This window comes from Hyaena hyaena, unplaced genomic scaffold (genome assembly GCF_003009895.1).
Source record: "Hyaena hyaena isolate Hyena2069 unplaced genomic scaffold, ASM300989v1 scaffold_276, whole genome shotgun sequence".
NCBI classification, from domain to species: Eukaryota; Metazoa; Chordata; class Mammalia; order Carnivora; family Hyaenidae; genus Hyaena; species Hyaena hyaena.
The window spans coordinates 963,930-987,581 of NW_024080909.1; the positions used below are offsets into that span (position 1 = coordinate 963,930).

At 46.3% G+C, this 23,652-nt stretch overlaps 1 protein-coding gene across 6 annotated transcripts in view; it reads left to right on the plus strand.

The window, feature by feature from the left end:
• The window catches only part of CELF2 (CUGBP Elav-like family member 2), a 308,661-nt gene that overhangs the window by 232,866 nt on the left and 52,143 nt on the right, over nt 1-23,652 (plus strand). For all 6 annotated transcript variants that reach the window (XM_039246010.1, XM_039246011.1, XM_039246009.1 and 3 more), the window contains 4 exons: nt 5,103-5,237; nt 13,602-13,681; nt 17,647-17,805; nt 21,257-21,320. In XM_039246010.1, the coding sequence (XP_039101941.1) occupies nt 5,103-5,237; nt 13,602-13,681; nt 17,647-17,805; nt 21,257-21,320 (438 nt within the window). The remainder of the gene's footprint in view (nt 1-5,102; nt 5,238-13,601; nt 13,682-17,646; nt 17,806-21,256; nt 21,321-23,652) is intronic.

Genomic DNA, 23,652 nt, shown 5'->3' on the forward strand with positions numbered 1-23,652 from the left:
TATGTTCGGCTTTCGGAAACTTTGTATTTGCTCAGCAAGAAAGGGCTGATAATCACAGATTAATTAGTGATGGACAAATGAATTCCGGAAAGCAATCACTCTTTAAAGCCTTTGTCCATCTAGAGATTCTGACAAAGGGAACTGCCACGGTGAGCCCAGAAACGTCAGGCTGCTCTTAGATCTGCCCTGCCCTTCGGTATTTTGCGGAACAAAAGGGCTTTCCAAATCTCTGGGCTTCCTAGAGCCTGCCCTCTTAATTGGCTCTGATTTAAGCTGCAGCCTCTAGCACATTTCTGCAAACTCACAGCATTTTACCCCTGCCCTGGTGTTTCTAACTGTGCCAGGTGTCAAAGAAAAAATATCCATTCTAGATCAGCAATAAAATATTGGGGTCCTTAAGAAGAGCGAACGCATTGAATAAATACCCAGATTTCCACAGAATCCACGTTGTCTTGTTTTTCCACTGCATCCAGTTGAGTCATGGCAGGGGAAGAGGCTTGAGGAGGTGTGGATTTCAGGTCACAGCCGACCCTGGCACAAGCGTAGTTAGTGTCTCTCATTCTGTCTACCTTCAGAGGGCTGCTTTTCCAGCGCTCTTGGCTGTGCAGGAAAAGGAACCAACTGTGCACAATTGAAAAGTAAATGCAGTTGCTGGAGCTGAAGTCTGTCTAGCAGTAACTGATAATGAGCATAGGGGTTGCTTTTGGTTCTGTGCTGGGGGTCTCAGTGACCACCCGGTGTTCACTCTTTGGTCATGCTCCTGGTTTAGAGGGTTTGGTTTGGTTTGGTTTCTTCTCTGTGGCAGAGCATAAATTTATCCTGCTTTAACCCTCCAACCTCCCAACTTGCTAGGGGTCCTCACAGCCTCATATCCAGAAATGCCATGTAAGCCGCCATTCTCTTTTCTCAAGGCCTCCGAACCCCCCTGGTGTCCCTGTGTCAAGTTCAGAGCTCACAGGGTCAAGACAACTGAATTCTGTCTGGGAGATGCGGGCCTGCAAGCCTCCAGTGAAGGGGGGAGTCGCAGGCTGTGCCCATCCGGTCACTTTCTGACTCATTGGAGGAGGAAGAAATAATTTTGTAATTCAAAGCAGAGAGACTCATGGATTTGGAGGCAGTAATTAAATGCCATATGTTAGCACTAACACATTGAAAAGTTGTTAATTAATTCAGGCCGCCCTGAATCCAGGTGTGACTTTGACAGATTGTACACCGGGGTGTTAGCACAGACTTACAATTAGGGATTTTTTTTTTTTAAGTGAAAGTTTCTATTCCCCAAACTTAAAAAAAGTCCCCACTTAAAATCTTAAAATATTAACCCTGTCTCCTACCACGGGAGAACTTGCACTGGTCGCCGAGAGGGAACACCTTTTCGGCTCCGTGGTTGTTAGTGATGGCACTTAAGCCACCTGCACAGAGCTCTCTGTAAAAAGTATCCGCCGTCACTCGTTCGTGGGTTACCCTGAAGTTTGAAAGTAGACTTTCCCCCTGAAGGGCAGAGACCTTTATTTTTTTTTTTTTAATTTCCATAAGGCAGTTAACCAAATACTGTAAACAGAGTAGGTTTATTTCAGCAGTCTACATTTCCAGGGATAGAAGACAGACACCGACTGCCTATGAGTACCGAGGAAGAGCCCCTGAATCAAGAAATTCATCAGAAATTGATGAAAAAAAGTGAAATGGCAAGATAATTAAGTTTATGTAAAATGTTGACGCTGTTGAGGGAGCCTCCGAGTGGGAATCCCAGGAATGAGTTTTACAAGTAAACTTTCACTGAGAAAGCTTGAAGGAAGTGGAAGCCAGAACCGGGTAGCTCGCCCCACTCACCACGAAAGCACACGGCGCCCGCTGCTTAAACCGCAGAGCGACTTCCGCCGGCGGACGCTGCGAGCATCCGGGGGTCCGGGACGCGGCGCATGCGCAGGAGGAAAACCGCGTTTCGTAAAGCGCGTGGGTGGTGTAGGCTTCAGTTTGGTCTCGGCTATTGCTCGTTACGCGAGGAAGAGTTCGCCTCCCTCTCCCTGCCTGGGTTCGGCCTGTCGTGATGCAAGGGAAGCCGGGGCTTACTTACTAGTCGTTTCCAGTTCTTCATCTTGAGTTAAAAAACCTTTGTTCGCCTTCTCGGGAGCCACACGTTTAGTTTGCTCCGGCGGCACCCCGAAGCTCACCCCCGGCTGCGTGCTCCAGCTCCGTGCCGCCATGATAGGTTCAGCAGTGAGGCTCCCCGGGAGCCTATCATTTGCTTTTGTTGGAAAGAAAGCCGTATTCTTCAGGATAAGAAGAAATTCAAGGGCTTTTGTGTTTTTGTTTTTAACTCTCCAGAAGCTATCGGCCGTAGCTTCCTCGGGTAGGAGTCCCAGAGATGAGAGGCAAGGGGGGAAGTTAGAGCTGTGACCGGAAGTTTCCTGCTGCCGGCTCTGCCCAGCTTCATTCTGTTCCTGCCCGTCAGAGGGATGGCTTGGCCCTTTGGGGCCACCACATACTCCTGGTCACCCTGGTGTTGGTGAGCACAGATGCTTACCTCCCTTCCGCCGCTACCCAGTACCTCACTGAGCTCACCTGCTCTGATGGGAGAGACAAGAGCTTCTGCGAGGTGAAACCGTTCTTCCGCAGGAGGGAAGTCAGTGACGCCATTGCCCACGTCCACTTTGGTGAGGCTCAACACGAGGCAGCCGCCTTGGACGGTGTATTCCTTCACTCAAACCTTGAGCCGCTGTCTGCAGAAGCCGCGGAATTGCTGCGCATTGTGCCAGGCTGCTTTCCTCCATCCGCCGCACAGTGTGCTGCCCCCCTCCTCCCACCAGGCTCGCTCTCTGCTCCTCTACTTCCACCTTAAGTGCCACCTTCTCCATCCCTCAAGCCTTTCTTGAGCTTGGTGCACAGTCAGCAGCTCATAGCCCTGTGGCAGTGCGGTCTCCACCGGTGACCCTCGGAGCCCTGGTTTCCCTGTAGGGTCTCAGGAATTGCTCAGCTGCAGAGGGTGGTTGGCGGGTAGAATACTGGGCTCCGTCGTTTCCCTGCCCAAGCAGGCAGCTGGGCCACCTTCTGTCACTGAAGAGAGAAGAGTTTAAACCTCATTTTGTAGATGATGAGACCAAGGTCCACAGAAGTCCACTAGTGCACTCCCCAAGGTCATTCATCAACGTGATGGTAGTGCTGGGACCAGGCAAGTCACCTGACACTGCTCCCCTCACACTACCAACCCCCCCCCCACCCCCACCCCCCGCCTCTCCCTCCTCTGCTCTCGCAGGAAAGCTGTGGGTAGTTCAGCAGCTGTGGCCCCAGGCAGTTCCTCCCTGCCCCACTTCACAACCAACAAGAATAATGTCTTTCATGGCTTCCTTTCTAGTCTGGGGTTCTGTGGGAAGAGCACTTAGCTGCCTCCCCTGGGCCTCTCAGAGCTGCTCCGTCCAGTATAGTGTCACATGTGGCTTTTTAAATTAGATAAGTTTAAATGAAGTCACAATAACAATTCAGTTCCTCAGTCACACTAGCCATGTTTCAAGTGCTTACGTGGCTGTAGCGACCACAGCGGACATACCAGACGGAGCGATTCCCTTCCTGGTGGGTGCTCCTAGATGGCGCTACCCCAGAGCAAACCTCCCTGTATCTTGCTATTCCAGCGTCACCAGCAGCATTCTCAGCTCCCCTGGGGGGCCCCGGGCCAGTTTGCCTCAAGCACCGAAAGCACCTGGCCTTGGACATTCTGTAATACAGTATGGTTGGTTAAGTGGGACTGCAAGACTGATTGTCCAGGGAAAGAATAAGACAAACAGATAAAAGCCAGTTAAATGGCAATGATGAGGTTATGGTACAGCTACAAGAGGAAGGTTCCTACATAGTGATGGATGGCAGGGCCCCTCCCTGAGCCAGGACTGTCTCTCTCACATGCCCGTGCAGCTGGCTGTCCTGTCTTTAAAATCTAAGAGATCGGTTTTAATGCAGCCTGGGAAATAAGACTCCCCGTGGGCATCTAGGGTCGGGTTTGGGTGTTTTGTTTTGTTTTGTTTTTCATTGTAAAACGGGGAAGGGGGTGGATTTTTTTTTTCCTCTTTCCTAAAGAGGACTGCACTCACTCACCTGAAGTCAGTTATAATTGTGCCTTTGAGGCTAAATGTAGGCCAGTTATCCTGAGCACAAGCTTGTAGATTTTGAGGAAAATCTCCTAGGTCAACAGAGGTAAACCTCCCCTAGTCTGTACCTCCTGGCAGATTCCAAGATGGAATTGGTTTCTTGTTGTGATAATCAAAATACATTTCTGTTCATCAAGAGTCCTACCTCCGGGTGTGCAGAATAGTATTGTTCCCTTCTCATTCTTTTTGGTGACGGGTTTCTGATGGGGTCATCCTGATGTGATTCTCAAGTAGCCCAGCCCCATTCTTTCCCTCAAATTGCCTCCCTCTTCACTTGCAAATGCAGATCCTGTGTTGTCCTGGTTAGAGCTGCAGACCCGGTGCAATGGACGGATTGACAGACAGACACGGAAAGTCTTTACTGGCTCACCAGAGAGATGAGCATCTCTCTTATCTCTTATTGTCTGGATCCATAGGGCAAAGCCATTTGAAATTGGGGGGGAAGGTTTTCCCCACTGAATGCTTTATTAAAAGTTCTGTTTCTTATTCTAGTCCCTCTGTTCCTCCTGTTTTTCTTTCCCTGACCTTTTTCTTTCTTTGCCATTCTTCAAGGTAAAAGAACATCTAGAAAAAAAATTGTTTTTAATCTGTATTCAAAAATATCTCTGTGGAATGGTAGTGTTTTAGCAAGTCCACAGAGCTTGAACAAATTAGGAAAGACCAAGTTTCCAAACAGGGTTGGGAGGAGAGGACCTCACAGTGTTTCGTGTTCTCTGAAAATGTGGTATTGGTGAGAACAGGCACCAGAGAGAGGCAGGGTTCAGGAAGGGCAAGGTGGGAAAGCAGAGGCAGAACCGGGGTGGGGAGGGGGGGCGGGGAAGAGGAGCGCAGCCTGCAAGTCAGGAGACCTAGCCTTCGGCCCACGCTTGGTCTCACATGACTGGGGCCTGGTTTGATGTGGTAATGAAGCCGTGATTACAAGAAACGGGATAAAATGGCCTTTGCTCATTCATTATTTTTATTTCCTAGCTGTGGAAGACCGAAAATTGTTCATAGGAATGGTTTCGAAGAAATGTAATGAGAATGATATCAGGGTGATGTTTTCTCCATTTGGCCAGATAGAAGAATGCCGGATTCTCCGGGGACCCGACGGGCTGAGTCGAGGTGAGTGTGCTGTCTGCAAAGTCTCTTCCCTCAAGTGCTAATTGGAACTCTGTGTCACCGTCAAGGTAGATGTAGCCACCGCACGCAGCAAGAGGTCACCCTGTAATGTGTCCTGCGTGATCAAGTTGTCCAACCTGAACTTTTCACTGTAGCTGGAGTGATCACCTTGTATTTCTCAGGTCGACAAGGTCTTGATGCCAACATATTAACTCAGGCTATCCCAGCCAGCCCGGAAGCCGACAGGCAGCCCTGTCATTATACATCCCTTTCCATCTCACATTGAAGTAGATATCAGGGGGTGAGGGAGCGATGGGGAGGAGGAGAGAGAATATTTGTTGGTTTCATCTGAGTCTCCAGCTTTCTGCCCATGCCCGAGAGAAATGGCAAGGGGATAGGCCTCTTGACAGTGATAGAAACCAAGGAGAAACATCAGTGTTCCCATGTAACGCAGAGCAGGTAGGGACTCAGAACAACTGGGCCTCTCCTGGGGTCTCAGGGTTTGATTTCAAAGAACAGAACTCCTGGAGGCCTGAGCACAGGATGTCATTGAGTGGCAGAGATGACGTACAGAAGATTGCAGGCTCTTCTCGGCCACCATGACGGAGCCAGCCACCGTGGCTTCCAGCACTGAGGAAAACCAGCGTGTTTGCCGGCAGCCACCCCTGGCACCGGCAGTGTGAGCTCACTCTTCTCCTTGCACGTTTGCCTCCCATGGATGGCGCCACCCAGACCCTCCCCTCTAGCGCCTGTGAGCAGGGCCGCTGAGCATTGACCCTCATCTGACAGTTTCCCAAGACAGCCCCACACGCCCGAGTCACTGTATCTGTAAAACATCTTCTCCATCTCTTCTAAGAAATCCGTGTGTTTGCGGTACAAAAAGCATTTCATTCTCTTAATGTGCTTATTGATGCAGTTTCCATGGGGCTAATTAGAAACTTCTTTTCATTCCTAGTCTCAGGGTCTGGGACAGCACTGCCATCTCGAACCACATGCTGAAAGAGGAGGTTGCCCCTTGAGTCCCAAAGCACTAATTTCCACCCACCTCCCTCATTTTAGCTAAATTCAGCACCATGTGAGGAAGAACACTTGTTCTTTTGACTTAGAGATACGCTCCGTGTCTGCTGAGAGGATGGCAGGAGCAGAACAGCGTTTTCCGCCCACATCCCCCTCCAGAGCCCCACCCGGAGGTAGTCTAGGGGAGCAGCAGGAGGCCAAGAGCTTGCAGTCCCTGTATTTTCTTCCGAGGGTGGCTTGGGAAGGAAGCCCGAGCATTCCCTGACGGCTCCGAAGGTTGTCACTCCGCCTCCTGGAAAACGCGTGTAGCCCTGAAAGCTGACCGAGATCATTGCAGACACTGTGCCTGGGGCCAAGCTGTAGCGTACTGCCCACGCTGTCGCCAGCGTGACCCACAGCCACGCCCTTCGCAGGGGGACATGGGGATCTGGGTCCTGGGGCCCTCCATGCCGGCCCAGCACATTAACTCTTTGAGAGCTTCCAGTCACGTCGGGTCATCTGATTGTGCCTCAGTCCTGACAGATACGCGCCCACTCGGGTGGGCCAGCGGGGGACCAGCAGTGGGTCGGGAGGAAACACGTGATCATGTTTCTGCGGTCCCTTTTCCACTGCCAGTGTAGCCATCAGAACCACGTCCCCTCCTATTCTTTCTTTCTGTCACGTGCTGTGTTAGCAACTTTTCAGTCACCGCAGCATACGGCGCAGAGAAGGAACAGAACAGAAGGCCCTTGAGTTCATCATAGTGAAATGTATAGTGGCTCAGAGGTCAGTGACCCCGAGGTCCAGTCCCAGGACTTCGGACGTAAACTGTAAGCAAAGTCAGTTCGTTCTCCTCTCTGTGCCCCTCAGGTTCCCCCTTTGCAGATGGCAGCAGTGCCAGCAGCTGCCCTGCTCACCTCCTGGGGCATCACTAGTTCCCCGATGTGGTAGGCGTCCCTGTGAGCGGCCGATCCGCATGGCTTAGTACACTGCTCTCCCTCTGCCCGTCCACCGCAGACAGTAAAGAATAGCGTTAGTGCCTGCGGCATCTAGAGCTGCTTGAGCGCACGTGAGTTATTTCTGCAGATAGGACTGTAAAGCAGCCCCAGCTTTTGCAGGAAAGAGCAGGACACAGCACTTGACAAGAGAGCTTGACTAATTTGATTTGCCATGTGGTTGAGGGGCCAGCTCTGGACATGAAGAGCAGACGGTGGCTAAAACCAGTGATGGGAGCGCTCTCATCCACATTTTATGCAGATGCCAGCTAGGTGTAAAGACTAAAATACTCCTCCCTGCCCCCACCCTTTTTTTTCTTCTTAACAGAAAAGTAATTTCTGGTGAACTGATGAGAATTCCCTATGGCAAAAAAGAAAATACTCATTTATAACCATTTGTCCTGAAATATAAAGCCAGGCAGTGATAGGTTTTTCAATTAGTGAAACCCAGGGACTCCTGGGTCCAAGGGACTGCTCCTGAGTCCGTATATTTGTTAAAAGAACAGTTCTCTTTCGTCGTACTATTTTGCTTCCATTAAAGAATTGCAGTTTTCAGTCAAATATTAATAAATGTCTCCCATTAGTGGCTCCTCAGATAAAGGGCACTCAACACTTCTGGCCTCGATGCCTGTTGCTGCCTCAGCCATTGAAGACATCAATCAATCAATCAATCAATCAGTAAGTGAAAGGAAAAGCTTGGCTGCCCTGAAAAGCACCTTCTAATTCTAAACCAAGTATTGAACTAGTCAATGAAAAAGTTTTTTAATTGAACGATCCGATCATGAGGGAGAGGCACAGAAAAGTGGTTCACCTCTCTGGCTTTGCATTTGCCCAGTTCAGCTACAGGAACTCGGACAGGTGAGGCAGTGAGTGGCGCTGGTTCCCCTGGAGGTGTCCTCTGTCGTCTCTTCTCTGCTCCTTCAGTAGTTTCTGTCCCTCCCCACAGGGCACGAAGCTGAAACCCCGCAGGTTTCTCCGCCCCACCGATTCTGAGTAGCGGGCAGCCAGGACCCACAGCCCTGTCACCCTTTAGAATCACTGTCTTTAAAACAAAAGTCATCGTCTCCATGTTGGCAAGAAAGACTATTTATAAAGCCCCATCCGTACTCACCAGCATCCAGGTTTGTGCCATGTTCCGGATCAGAACCCCGCCCCAGGGGATTATCATGACTGTCCACAGACAGCACCTAGCCTCTGCCAGGCACATTGAAACCAGCGCTCAGCAACTATCAGGAATCTGACTCTCACAGTATGCCCGCATCTAAATGTGCATCTTCCTCTTTATGGGACAATAACCCATTCTGCCTCTCTTCTAATTTGGAAAACCTGGCTTGAAATGCTTTCATGCCCCTGCACAACACTCAGATCCTTCTGCAATGGCAGGCCTACCTGCCGGGTAAACATTCTTTGAGAAAGCACACCGGACACCACAGAGTCCCTGCGTGGGAACTCAAATGGGATGTTTGTTCTCAAAAGCCAAGCTTGAGGCATCTAAGCCAGTGCATTGATTTATTAGTGTCCCCTTAGCATGTTGATTTCCTAAAATACACATGTTCTCACTTACCCATCATCCCACAGTCAGCGTGGACTATTTGTGTATAGTCTGCAGGGTTTTCTGCACCATGGCAACAGTTATCTGTAACTCCAAGACAATGAAAGAGTTTGTTTCATTTTTCTTTCCCATACAGTGTAGTCAAATCTTCACTGCCATTTAAGGTAACTTTCTGCTTGTTTAAGAATATTCCAGCTGTGTTTACGGTGTTCCAACATTCTCCTGCCAAAACCCTTGACAAATGAATTGGCAATATTTTCAGGGATGTTGGCGAGCACAGACTGGTTTTAGCCATTAAATCCTCATTTGTTTCTGTTCTATCTGATCAGAATATTAGGATTGGGCTTTTGACTTTTAAAACATGTACACAGAGCGGACTCCATTTTGATGACGACGTTTTAGGCTTGCCCACAAAGTAGTATCTAAACATGTGGAAACTCGTATCAAATGCCCCTGGGTTATGAACTGCATTTTGTCATCTCATTCTGAGCACAATCTTCAAATCTCATCTCAGGGGTGAAACTTTGCAAACTCTTAAGTCCTACTCTGCCTTCAGCCTCAGGTGCCATAAGCAAGCAATCTCTCCATGCCAATTTTAAATAAACTAACCCACCATCAGGGACGGCGCATTGGAGGGTTAGTTTTGATGCTCTCATGTTGTACTGATAGCGTATGTTTTCATAAACTGTGACACTGCTAAACAGACCCAGCGAGGAATACTGGCTGCATTGAGAACTTTCTTTGGCTGAATGGGAATTTATAAACAAGGTTTTCCATAGGCCGAAAGCTCCTTCGTGTTGTGCAAGTTATTTTAAATTATGCTTCCCTCAGTTGAAACCTAGCAGGCTGCTGCTCAGAAAAGCTGGAGGCCGTGGCATTGTACGTACTTTTAAAAGTGCCTGTCCGCTTTCTCGCTTTCTCACTGTAGACCAAGAATTGATCAGGTTCTCTCAAACTTCTCTTGCAGCTGAGAGAAGAGGTAGAACACCTAAGTGAAGATAGCTCTTCAGTTGAGATGACAAGTGGAATAGATGTGTTCCAGAATTCTCTCTGTGACAGGACCACATGCTTTCCTTAGATTCTGTCTGTAGGAGGAAATTACTTGGAGAAACCTTTCCTCAGTCGATCATTTATCTGTTTTAGCAGCAAGAAGGCACAACCTCACCGAACAGGGAGAAGTTCAGCTCCTTTCATTTCCGTTGGCAATCTGTGACGTTCTGAAAGTAGAGACCATAAATAATTGTAAAGTAAATTACAGGGTGACCATATTTAAGGAGGGAATTTTTCTTTTCCTTTTTTTCTCTCTACTATTATGTTTTTGGAGAGGCTTTAAGACCATAATATGCAGGCTATCTTACCTAACAAAAAGCTTCATCATCTTGGTACCTGTATCATTTGCTCTGTTTTAGTGTTTCCTGCATTTTGGTCAGTAGCCTGAGAACTGACTAATGAGACAGTATATCCAGTAATCCAGAACAGAGGAGGGCTGACCCGACAGGAGTCTAGAACTGTAGAGGAGAACTCACCCTACAGTAATCTGTAGGTGGGCTGACCCTGCAGCCGTCTAGAGCTATAAAGGGCTCTCCCTATATAGATCTAGAACAGAAGAAAGCTGACCCTACTGCAATCTAGAACAGAGGAGGGCTCTCCCTAGAGCAGTCTAGACAGTCTTCCTACAGTGATCTAGAACCGAGGAGGGCTGAGCGAATAACAAGGTCTGGGTCTGGAACAGAGGAGGGCTGAGCCTATAACAGTCTAGACCCGAGGAGGCCAGACCCTGCAAGGTCAAAGCAGCTAATCCTGTCAAGACCCAATAGGCTTCATTGTACCCAGAAACTTGTTCTTCATAAAAAAGGGGTCAGTTGACCTATTATTGCCCAACTGAAAGACAGTCATTGGTTTGTAGAAGAAGCTGGCAGCCAGTCTTGATGGAAGGAGCTTATATGACCCTATGTTATCGAAAAGCCACAGATCTGAGGCCAAATCCTAGAGCCACCACCCTGTTTTCAGTGGTGTAGAAAAGAAAAATTAAAATTGAGCCATAGGACTAATATGGCTTCCTGTCTTACAGAAGTCACAACGGTTCACAAGCTACCAAAACATGAAATACTCGGTCCTGAAGTTATGGAACTTCATCCAGGATGGCGCAGGGAAGGGAATTTTCAACATGTGCTCTCACTTTATAAATGACAGTAATGGTCTCTCCTAAGTAATTGAACACAGCACACAGTACCAAACTTGACAGAGCCCCTGAGGAGACAGGTTCTCTCTTACTGCACCACTGCCAATGGAGTAAAAAGGTTAAAGGAGTCATCAGATTTGTCAGATCATTTTTCTGGATGCAGTAAGGGTTGTATAATTAGAAGCATCAGTCGAGCTTTTAATTGCAGGTTTCAGAAAGGAAAGAGCAATGGTTCGAGTTTATAGAGCTGGAATTTTATTGTTCTGTTGCCAGTCCTTCTGAGACCTGCTAATTGCTACATCTTTCTAAGTTCCTTAAAAAGTTCTACTTGTTCTGAAATTGTGGTAAATGCATAAACTGTGCCTTATTGATTTTTGTTGACATTTTACGTGTGTGGTTTTTTTTTTTAATGCATTCTTAACCTCCATTTGGAAACTGTCAGTTTGGCACATGTTACTGGATAATAAGAGCAAATGAAGTGAATGACACAGTCTCCATGACTGGTAAAGGCAGAATTAGCCCAGGCTTCACACGATGTCCAAGATCTCTCCATGAGATTAATTGCATTTGCTTCCATTGTAGTCTCAAGAAATGGAAAAAAAAAAAAAAAATCTTAGTGTTACTTCTTTCTGTTAATGATGTCACTGATGTTCACAATGTTTTTGAAAAAGGGTATTACTTTCAGACTGGTAAATTTGGGGCTAATTGTAGAGCTAAGTTGAACTACAGAAGCCAGAGGTGGTGTCCTGTGTCCCACACTCTTACACACATCTTCTAGATGCCTTAGAGAAGGTTCCCATATCGCTTTTACTGATGACAGAAGCCACAGCCAGTGGAGGTACAGACAGTGTGCCTCAGTAGTGAGCTTCTAGCTGCTATAATGTCAGAGAAGTACATGAAACAGCTCGGCATTCATAGCTAGCTAAACCTCAGGCTTCGTTCGGAAGGCCAGCTGAACGGGGAGTTGAATCGAGAGATGAATCTCCCATTTACTGAGAGTTTTGTTGTATTAAAAATTACAGCATGATGCAAAAAAAAAAATGCATTGACTTATTTTCATGACTGAATGTTTTTGTGCTTTGGGGAAAATGGGCAGGTGTTGCTTTCTCTTATTGCTGTTTGATTAAAAGGTGCTAATACAGTATTGACTTGATAATCTCACCAGGTACACATGCAGAGCAAAAGAAGAAGATATATCTGATGGCTCAGAAATTGACTCGCATAAACCAGTCTGCTGGTTGTTTGGATGTAGAACACCCTATTTGGCTTACTGGCCACGGGGGCAAGAGTCTTACGTTGTTGATGCCAGAATTCCACTTCCGCGCATTCACTCTGAGATGACAACAGGCTACAGCCACTCAGTGTTTAGATCTGCTTCATTTGGAAATCTTTTAAGTAGTAATAATAATAATGTTTTGAAGAAATCGAGTGGAACACTAAATTATTCTTTGATACCTAAGTTCAAACTGTGCAGAGCTAAAGAAGCTGAAAATCAATGCACTTTTAAAGTCATTAGAGATCATAACTGAAATAAGTCTGCACTGCACTAGCTAAGCTTTTAGTGTGCTATGGTATTATTATAAAATCAGCCTGAATCTGCATTAATTTCACAGTCTTTTTCTCTGAGAAGCCCAAGGGTGCATGATGAATAAAATGTAAATTTCAGAAGGCAGTGTTGTTATTAGTGAAAAGAGCAGTGAGCCGTGTAGTTGGAGCGCTGACCTGCATGGTGGCCAGCGCCACTACAAGGAGCAGGCAGGATAGCTTCTGGGTATATTCCAGTGTGAGAAAGAGCGAGCCATGGCAAGTTGAATAGGTCTCCCAGGAAACATTCAGAGAACTGTACATTGCCTTGTGTACGTAGACGTTAGGCCAGATCTCTGATGCTTCTCCGAAATCACAACTTTGAAAAGTCGTAAAGATTTTATACAACTCAGAAACCCAATGCAGATAAAGGTTTACCTTATATGCACTGTTGAATACGCTCAGAGTAATAGAGCATCTGTTTTTGTTTGTAATCAATAATTACTAGTTTGTGCAGGATGTGGTATATTTCTTTGCATTTAAATAGCATCATTGTATATGTATACATATATATGTTTTAACTACCCAGAAGAGAGTAGATCTGTTTATTTGCTGACATTCGAGCTCTTGGAATTTATTTGCTAATTTGCCCTTGGTGTGAGGATTTTATTATTTGCTGCTTAAAAATCAACGCTAAAATTTGAACTCCAAAGCCCAAATGTGTGGATGCCCTAAGTAAAGATAATCAGCCAAGAAGGAAATGTAAAATAGCAACTTTTTATTTTAGAAAATGCAAACTAGATCTTGCTAATCTCAAATCCCCAGTGGCTAAAAAAAAAATTAAAAAGTACCTAGCTACATTCCCCTCGTCTCCATTTTTAAAAAATAAACTAGTCAATAAATAAATCTTTCTGCTTTGGTCAGATTAGCAAGTCAGCACTGTGAGTAAAAAGCAAACTAAGATAAAACCAAGAGAGAAGTTGTTGATTTTTATGTACTACTGAGAACAGTGTCGTCCTGTGGCAGTTCTCGTAGACTGTGTTGGTTTAACAAGCGTCCAACCCTTTTGTCTTGTTGTTTTTTGTCTTTCCTGCTCCCTGTCCCCTTGTTCCCCACAGGCTGTGCGTTTGTCACATTTTCTACAAGGGCAATGGCACAGAATGCAATCAAAGCCATGCATCAGTCTCAGACCATGGAGGTACTGTATCATCTGCCCTTTCTTTGTTTTCTTTGTGCAAATGATGGGGAATGGGAAAGCAGCTCTCTCCTGTGCGGATTGTTCACGTGACAATCACAGATTGACACTGGCACTATCTCTTCATTCGTTCATATTCATCCTCTCTCCCTCTCTCTCTCTCTCTCTCTCTCTCACTCTATCTCTCTCACTCTGAATTTTTCCCCTAATGACTTGAAATGCATTTAGTAAAACCTTCCACTTGCTCTACATTATTTTTTGAGCCTTTTATGGCAGTGGCCCAGGCCCTGCATTGTAACGTCAGGATGCAATTTAAACCGAGAATCGTTCTCGACCTCTGAAGGATCCAGTCTTTTCCTGGTCGAGGGTTGGTACGGAGTAAACCTTAACAGCCCTCGCTCCAAATTACAGCCTGCCCTGTGCCCGTCACAGGGTTCTTTTTTTTTTTTTCTCTCTCTCTCTCTCTCTTTTTGTTTTTTTTTTTTCTTTTTTTTTTTTTTTTAAATATGGGGTCAAGTTCTCTTCAGTCCAACAGAATTGTGCTTTTGAATCAAAAATGTTGGGAGAAAATTAATACTTCTCCTACATTGTTAACCAGTGAGATTATTAATGTTTGAGAATCCCTTGAAAAACGAGATTTGCCTTTTTACTAAAAAATGCTCAATAAAAGAAACCTAAAGGCTCAAATTTGGTCTCATAATGAGAGATAGTGGCTTTGGGGGAAGATAAATATGCTGATGTGGGTGTTCACCCACAAACATAGAGAAATGGCTCTGTACTTCTAGCCTGTGATTGGGGTCTGGCCTTTCAGAACTTTGCACAAAAGCATTCCAAGAGTGATATGCTGTTACTGACTCGGTACTGTCTGATAGAACCATTTGGGAATGCATGTTCTGCCGTACTCTGTACTGTGCCTCTGTGTATGGGTGATCTTTTCTGGAGGTGGCCCTGTGGCGTTCCCTGAAGTTACGTTTTCATCTTCCGAAAAGTAAAATATTTTCTATTTGATTTAATGTGCAAAAATTTCTTTATGGATTGTTTGCGCTTCTTTTTTACCTCCATTTTTTGGGGGGGTTTATTTTTTATTTGTTTGTTTTGTTCGTTTTTTGCAATGCTGCATCTCCCAAAGCATGCTGGGAGCTAAGTGATCATTCTGCGTCATGTTTTGTGGGCAACTTTTTTTATAGTGAGCCGAAAGGTGGGTGGACAAGGGGGGCAAGAGTGTGCATGGCCTTGTCATTAAGTGTTCACTGTACTTTTTCTGAGTTTTGATATCAGCATTGCAAAGCCTATTGTCTTTTTCAAGCTTCATTTTGACTTTGATATTCCTAACATATCTTATATAATCACTGTGTTTTCCTTTCAGTGCAATGCATTTTTAAGACACTCACACCCCCCTACCTGAAGGCAAGCTCAGGTGAAAATCGGACACAATAGGAGATAATTAGCAGAACTTTGAAATTCCTAGGGATGCAGTCTTGTACAACATGCTGTCACACGTTGATGCTGTTTGTCCCCCACTCTCTCTTCAGCTGTTCCGTTATTGGGGATCAGTCTGAATCCTAGCTACATTTTAGTTTGGAGAGAAAAATGAAAGTACCGTTGTGGGGGGAAGGTCTTCACCTGTATTTATTATCTTCCACGTATGTGCTTCATCCGTAATTATTTTCATTTCCTGTAACTTAGTGATTTGTACCTTAGATGATTTTTTAACCTACATTCTTTCAGCTCTAACCCAAGTGCCTTCATCTGGGCCCCTGTGTAAAGCCACAGAGGATGCTGGTCTGAGTTCTCCTGTGTTCCTACAGGGAGAAAGTTTGGGAACATAGCACAGACCTGAGTATGAACCTGAAGGAAGGAAGAGTAGGCTCAGAATGAAAAGAATCTGCGATAGAGAATGGGGCATATTCATTCTTAAGAAATCCTTGATCCTTTGGTTTTAACATCTCTGTTATAATTTAGAATCAAATTTGGTACATTTGTTTTTCAATCTGGACACCCATGCTCAGGGTTTTTTTTTTTTTAACTAATTATGTTATTTTCAGGACTCTGGCTCACATCTTTAACCAAGATGTATTATCTGAGAAATTTGAATTCAAAATAATCTGAATATTAAAGTTTAAACAAACATGTTCTTAAGAATAATTAATTTTTATATCATATCTTCTATTTTTCCTCTTTCCTGCAATCTTTGCCCAGCCTGTTTTTCCTTTTTATGGTTTAAACAAGTTCTTTTGGGCCTAATTTTATGCTTTTATATAATTTTTTTTGGTATTTAAGGAAGAAAAAAACACAACCGTAAATGTACTGTTAGGAGGAGATGCTGTCTGTCCTCTGTTACGGAACAAATTCGATACAACAGTAATAACCCTTTCCATACAAAACCCTCCCTCTGTCTAATCTCCATCTTCAGAGTATTTTGCTCTCTTTAAAGTGATGAAGTACTGAAATATGGAGCAGAAGAAGAAAAATGAAGTATAGATTTTTATTAATGGTGGAAAGATTATTTTTGTGCGGTTGACTGACATTTAACATTGTGTCCTGTGACTGTGGCTGCCAGAGCTGAAGACGGACACATTCGCTGGAAGTTCACCACCGAAACAGCCACCTCAGTTTTCCCACATTGTTTTGGTAACACCAGTCACCATAGCCTCCCACCTTCACAGCTACACCCCCAGTAACTACCCCAGGTGATAAGGGAAAAAAGCACACAGGTTTGTTTCCTAGGAGAGAGAAAAATGACCCGAAGGGAAGGGAAAGGGAGAGAACTCATTTAAATAGGAATATAGAATTTCTCAGAGGGGAGAGGTCTGTTATCATGCTGAGTTTCAGTAAAAGTTGGGTTTTTTTTTAATCACCTGGTAGCATTTCTTCTTTTTACCTCAGCAGAATGCAAAGGACTTGAATGGTGAGGAGCTGTGTAGGCAAGCCAGAGGCAGGGGGAGGGAAGGAGGAGCTCGTGTCTCTGCAGAGTGGTGGCCAAGTGGCCAAGGTCTCAGAGGTGCTCCGGGGAAGGAAGTCTTCCTGCTGGAGGCCCTTATTTTCCCAGATGATTTTATCCAACTCCAACACGACATGAGTCCGTCCTATTCTAGAACCCGGAGCCATTCCCTCTCTCGCTGCCCCTAGTCCTTTCCTTTTAGAGGCAGTGGAAACTGAAAAGCATCTGGAATAGTGACATCCAATGAGACGAAAAGCCAAGTGGGCGCCTTCTGCCGCTTCAGATCCAGCTCCATTTGCTAGAATATGCTTCTGAGGCTGGAGGTGTGCAGTAGCCCTGGGCACGGTGGAGAGAGGAGGCACATTAGAGAAGGGGCGGGGGGGGCTCTGTGCAAACACCACAGTTAGGCAGGCCGGGGCCTGCGTTCTCCGACTCCCTCTTTCCCTCATCCACATTCCTAAAACAGCCCACTTCTCCCTGTTGATAGTGCCTGGTCGGGCAGATTCCCGCGCTCCACAGTTCAAAAATGCATCACTGAAAACGGGAAAGAGTGAACAGAATAAATGAATGAGGGACGTTTTCATTCCCATTACAGCATCTCTCCTTCTTTGTCCCCTGCTCACGTGCGGAAACAGGCAGACACACAGACAAGTCTGTCTGTCAGACAAGCGAACCATGAAGCTTAATTAAAGAACCTTGATAAGGTCTCTTGTCTCTGAGGAGGTCCCAGAAAGGTTGGAGGAAGACACACGAAGAGAGGAGGAGAGGCAGTTTAATGATCAGAGCAAGAAAGCAAATGGCTGCACCGACCACCAGATCCACAGAGAAACCAGTTGACAGTATCTGGAATTTTCTCTTGATGGTACTGGGCAGAGAAGAAGAAGGAATATCAAACCATTTTAAAGCCATTCCAGATGGTTCCATGTGCTCCAAGATAGTCGAGAAAGCTAGCCCCAGTGCTGAGTGTCGTGAGAGGCTTCAGCCAGGCGGTAACCCCCTCTTCACTTTCCGCTGTGTCTGACCACAGGGCTGCTCCTCGCCCATCGTAGTCAAGTTTGCGGACACTCAGAAGGACAAAGAGCAAAGGCGCCTCCAGCAGCAGCTGGCGCAGCAGATGCAACAGCTCAACACTGCCACCTGGGGGAACCTGACGGGCCTAGGCGGACTCACCCCACAGTACCTGGCGGTAAGTGCTGGCGGGGGCCCATGCCTCGGTTCCCACCCCGCCTAGAGCAGGGGGCCGTCCCACCCCGGAGTTCACTAAAGGATTCATTTGAGGGCTCTTTGAATCCCAGGAAGGTATTGAAGTTGGCGTAGATGCCGATTACTTTTTCCAACTTAAATCGATTAGCTTAAGGATGTGACTCATTTAATTCCGGCCCGACCCAGGCCGTGCAGAGTCCCACGAGGCTGAATTTCTACGCAGTGTTGCGGAGACATCATACGGTCTTGCGTGAGAAGGGGGCGCAGGCGCTTGCTAATTGTGCGACACTGAGGCAGGTGTGACACTGAGGAGAGGTTGCTGTGTTCCGCATAGAGACCTGTTCACACTTCTACTCGGTCATATTGGCTCTTCCCTGTGGAACAGTGTTGACAAAATCAAATGTTACTTCCTATAGTTGAAACCAAAAAATTAGATCCTCCTTCAGGACAGGTAAACCCAGTTCCTTCAGCCACCATTACATTGGTATAAACTTCTCATTTTCTCGTTACTCCTTGTGCTCCCCATTTCTGTTGTCTGTCACTATCGGGAATAAAATACAGTGACCAGAATCTAAGACAATTCTCGTGGTGAGATGTAAAGAACACAGAGCAGTGACCCCTAGTGTGGACTTGAAACTGTCTTAACGCAGCCTCCGAGCAGCCCTTGCACTAACCATGTCGCACGTGAGGCAGAAGGCAGCTAACGCTGGTCTGGGTTTTCATTTGTTTTCACTCGAACCACTGCCAAACCACGGTACTCTACCCCCCTTTTCTGCCCTGGCACGGAAATGCTGGACTTCACCTTGATTAGCATAACTTCGTCTCGTGACTCTGAGCGGCGTATCTTGGCCTCTCGGTGCACGCGTCTGGGTGTGAGTGTGTACATGCATGCGTCCGTGTGTGTTCTGTCCTGACCCTGTCATTTGACATTGTAACTGCCCCCCTCGGGATTACGTGATGCATTAACCTTACTTTGCCGCAGCCTGCACGCTTGCATAACACCGTCCTCCCGGTGATCTTGGAAGGGAAGAGCCTGCCTGTACCCGGGTGGAAAGAGGCTCACAGAGGCTCCCCGGCTCTTACAAGACTGAGCTGCTGGCGGGCGAGTGGGACCCCAGCCCTCTGCGTGCTCTCTGTCCCTCTGGGCTGCAGCTCCGGCTCTTAGTCCTCTCTCTGCCCACCCTGCCCGGTGTCCGGCAATACACTGCTTAATGAACAAGGCCCATGCTTCTCCCGTCTACATTGGAGCTATTAACAAAAGCACCGACTGAGTTGAATGTCACCTTCTAGCCCTTCCTCTGTCATAGCCCCAAAGGCACCATGAGAGATCTCCTCAGATGTCTTGCTAAGAATCTATATGTGCTATGCCACATCGTTTTCTTGGTCTCCCCGTCTAACCTTGGTACAAAGCAAGAAATGAGTCTAGCTTAACGATGATTTGTTTTTCCCAAACTTGTGCTTTTCGATTGTTGACGGGACATCTGTTCAATTGCGTATACCAGAATTGGTATCAGATTGATGTCAGGCTCACCTTTTCATGATTTCTAAGAAATCCGCTTCCTACTCCATCATTTCTAAAAACCGAGACACCTGTGCCTGTCCCCAGTCTCCTGGCACATCTCCCGTGCCCCACGGCTTACGAATATCTCTGGCACGTATTTCTTTGACCGCATCTGCAGATTATTTCTGTACCCTAAAAGAGAATTCATCTGAACCTCACTTACGAAAACATTTTTATATGCTCCTAACTATGTTTGCTCCTGCCGCGGGCTTCTGTTCAGACTGTCTCTGCCATGTTTGTTCTGTCCCTTTCCATTGGAGGTCCACTTCTTTCGAAGTGCCCTTGGCCTCTGAGGCCATCCCGCCTTATGTGTTGAGGGGTAGACTCTGACTCTGGCCCACCTGAGAATGGTTATGAGTGGGCGGAACCTTGCCAGTAGTTTCATGACACTTCCAAGGACACCCACGTGCCTCAGTAGCTGTTACTAGTCCTTCAAAATAGCCTCAAAGCTAATTTAGTTTTGCTTCACTTTAATTTTTAAGCATACCTAATAGGAAAGGGAGTAAGGGCTTACAACCACAAGAGAATGGGAAACCCAGGAAATCAGACCAAAATAAAGGATTTCTCTCTATGAAAACGGTTCATCTCTAGCTTCTCCTTCCTCCTCACTTGTGTGTCTGGATCTGTGTGTAATGCCTGGATGGTACGTCCTAACAAGTCAGGAGGGATGAGTGGACACCACACTCTCCTGGCACCTAGCACTCTTAATCCCCATAATATCATTGTAATGGAGACCCGGGTTGAAACAGCCACTGAAATAAATGCCACTCCACTTGGTGCTTTTCAGCCCGCGGATAGATGCCCAGTTTTGAGTCCTATCCTGTGGTAGGCCTGGCTTTGTAATGAACTGAAAAAAGAGGAAGGACAGTGCTGTGTGGTTCTGCAGCACTTTAAATAATTCTGAAAGCTGTTTTTGAAATCATGAATTGGTCTGGTTCCTCCTAAGCATATAGTATCATGACATTTCTCAATAATAAATTTGATGAATCTATGCTCCGTTAGTATGCAGGTGCGTTTATGTGCGGGAGAGAACCATGTGCTTGCTCCTATGTCTGTGTTGATCTACTGGCTCAAAAAGAGTATCAGTAAATCTAGGTTAATAGTATAACACCTAAGTTAATCTATAATTCAGCCAAATCAGACCTCAAGTAAAGGAGCACTTGAGGACAGCAGCCACCTGCCTTTCCAGTGTGATACCCACTGATTCAGGGTGGGATGGCGGGGGGGGCGGTTTGAAAGCTCTAGGGGAAAACTCAGAGACCAGGATTTTAACTTGTGTTTTAAAAGATGATGACCTCTCTGCACAACACAGCATCATTGCTCATTACACCAGATACTTCTGAGTTTTGACAAATAGTGTGCTCCTCTCTGCCACTAAAGACCACCTTAAAATGGCAACCGTTGTCTTGGTCATGTGGCCACAGGCGTAGCCACACCTAAGTGCACTCATGTCTGTAGTTACCGTGATGATGTCTCTGTCGAGTCTGTGAGTCCATGTGCTTCTCACGAAGGACACTGAGCTGTGAAGGGAAGTGGGAGGGTGATGGATGGACCTTGATTGACAGAGATGAGCGGTGGTAACCGCTAGGCTACAGAGAGAACATTAGTCACGCCATGTTGGTTCCAATAGATTTAACACCTGGTTGTTAAAAAGACTAAATTGATTGTTTTAAGGCAGCAGTGTTACTGAGTTTCCCTGGTGTCTGTGTTTCTTAATAGAGATCAGACATTAATATGGATTTACAGCCCTGACTCTGGGAACCTTTTGTCCGTGAATAGGAAGCAGCAAGCGAACTGCACGGGCCCCCGTGTGGTTTGGGAGCTGCCCTGTCCTGTCTCCACTTTGGTCTGACAGCCCCTTGTCTCTTTGCAGCTTCTGCAGCAGGCCACCTCCTCCAGCAACCTGGGTGCATTCAGTGGCATTCAGCAGATGGCCGGTAAGTCCTGACACGTGCCTTTGCCGTCGACCGTGCTGTTGTCTGCATTGGGGTGGGTTCAGAGGGCAGAGAAGAAGAGTAGACAGCAGTTAGCAGTCCTGTTCAAGTTTGACTTGAGTGTAAAAATGAGAGAGTCTGCTGCTGGCTGCTGAGGAGTCACTCGGGAGCCTCTCTCCCACCTCGGGCTTCTCCAGCGGTGGGCAGGAGCCGGAGAGGCAGCGAAGCCCTGCACAGCATCCTCCAGAGTTGTTTTTTGGCTTTGGTTTTGGGTTTTAATGGGATCGATTGCTGGGGAATTTCCAACAAGGCTCCTCTGTCCGGGGGGCAGCCAACATGATTGACATCCTTCTCAAATTTTAATAAGAAGCAGTCAGTAAATATTCTGCCCTCCATAAGGAGAGCCAGGGTTGCAGGCCTGTCTTTGATACGGTTTGCAATCCCTTGATAACCGCAGACAATTAACAGGGTGCCTTTTTTGACTTTAGTACCCTGGTTGACGGAATTGTGCATCAGAAGCTTTTATGTGGAAGTATAATCTTTGTTCTCAAGGAAATCAAAGTGGGGCTGGATTTGAAAGCTGGCTCATAAAGGATTTCTTTTTATAATGAGCTGTGTCAGTAGTAACTGAGGTGCGGTGATTAGTGAAAGGTCACTCCTGCTGTGTCACCTTCCAGGCTGATATCCTAACTTCCACGGGGCCAGGGAAGGCAGCCCACGCGATAAATCAGAACACAGGTGCCATTAACCTGCCATGAGGAACAGCGAGAAGGCTCTTCCCTTGTTTGATTCCAGAAAGATAGGGGAGAGAGGGCAAGGGGAAGAACAGATTTTTGGCACACTCGAATCAAGCACCATTTGTTTTTAATGAAGGACACCCTGAGTCAATGAAATGAAATCTGAATGTGCACAATAAGAGCCAGATTTCTTTTTCTGTCACTATGAAAACTCTTTGTAATTTTTATTTTTATTTTTTTGCTCCCCAAGTAAATATCCTTGGTTTCATTTGTTTGTTTTGTTGCACTTTGAATGGATCTGGAAGGACTTTCTCTGCACGTGGGTTCTGTGACCATAGCTCAGCCTTCCCCTGCGTCTCCACTGGCTCTTGGAAGCCTGTTGTCTGACAGGATATATTGGCCTATAGTAAAACAAAACAAAACAAAACTGCAGAATTGCTCATCGGGCTTTAAATCTCCTGGCATTGCCAGCTTATTGTTTGTTTTTTATAATACTGCTTTTCATTTACTAGGAAAAAAAATATACATTAAAATAGTAGGTCAAATCACTCTGCATTATCTTTATGCATACAGTTTGGGAAGCTGTCCTTGGAGTTTGGAATCCCTTTGAATGGTTAATTTTTGGTTCTGTGAAGGGAATCAGAGAGTCATAAGTAAAACATTCAGGGAGTTTTCTGCATTTTAAAGAGAAACCCTCCAGATTGCGAGCTCTGTAAAAATTGCGAAGATTTGTCATATTTTCAGCCAGTGCAACATTTTTCCACCTAATAGTATGGACCCACCCAATCCAAAATTAGGGTCTTTCCTTAGAGGATGCCTCCGGCTCTCCCACTGCTGCGCTTGGATTATGCAGAGACGGTCACTGGGTCCTGAGGCTACTGCCAGGCTCGCCTCCTGGGTGGACACAGCACCCTGTCATTTGTCATTAGACTCTGGGCTCCTCTGCCTTGACCACTGCAGGTCAGGGTGTTAGCGTTTACGTGCTCTGCACACTCGTTTTAAAACTGAGGGTATCCAGGAGTAACCTTAGAAGGCGCATGGAGCAGGTGGCTAATTTAAAGCAGTCGATAAATGCTCTGGGCCTTCCAGAATACCCCTTTCTTGAACCTTCCACGTAGAAAATTCAGCACGTTCAGTCTGCATAGGCTGTGAAATCAAATGCTGAGCGGCCCGTCATCTGTCACCTTGAATGTTTAGAGTATCAAGGATGTTAATGTCAAGGCTCCATCTGCTTGGTGAATTCCAGAAAGGGGGTTTCTTCATTTGTAGGGATAATCAGGTCTTATTTTCCTGACTATTTGAAGCAGTGTGGATTGGAGTATTTTTTACATATATACCAAGTTATACGGCCTCCTCCTCTTCTGTGTTCTGAAATAGGGCTTCAGTTTTGTCTTTGCCGGTGACCTGGACCAGTATTCTGAAGGGGGCTGGTAGACTGGCAGTAGAAGTACCTCTCTGAAGGAGGCTTCCAGTCTCCCCACGTGGGGTCAGGTGCCCTAATGCCCTGGCTTCCTCACTCTCCTCCCTCACCTCCAAGGCATCAGGCCCCAAGAAGGCATGGCCTACGCTGAGGAAATCTGCCAACATGGGAGAGAGGT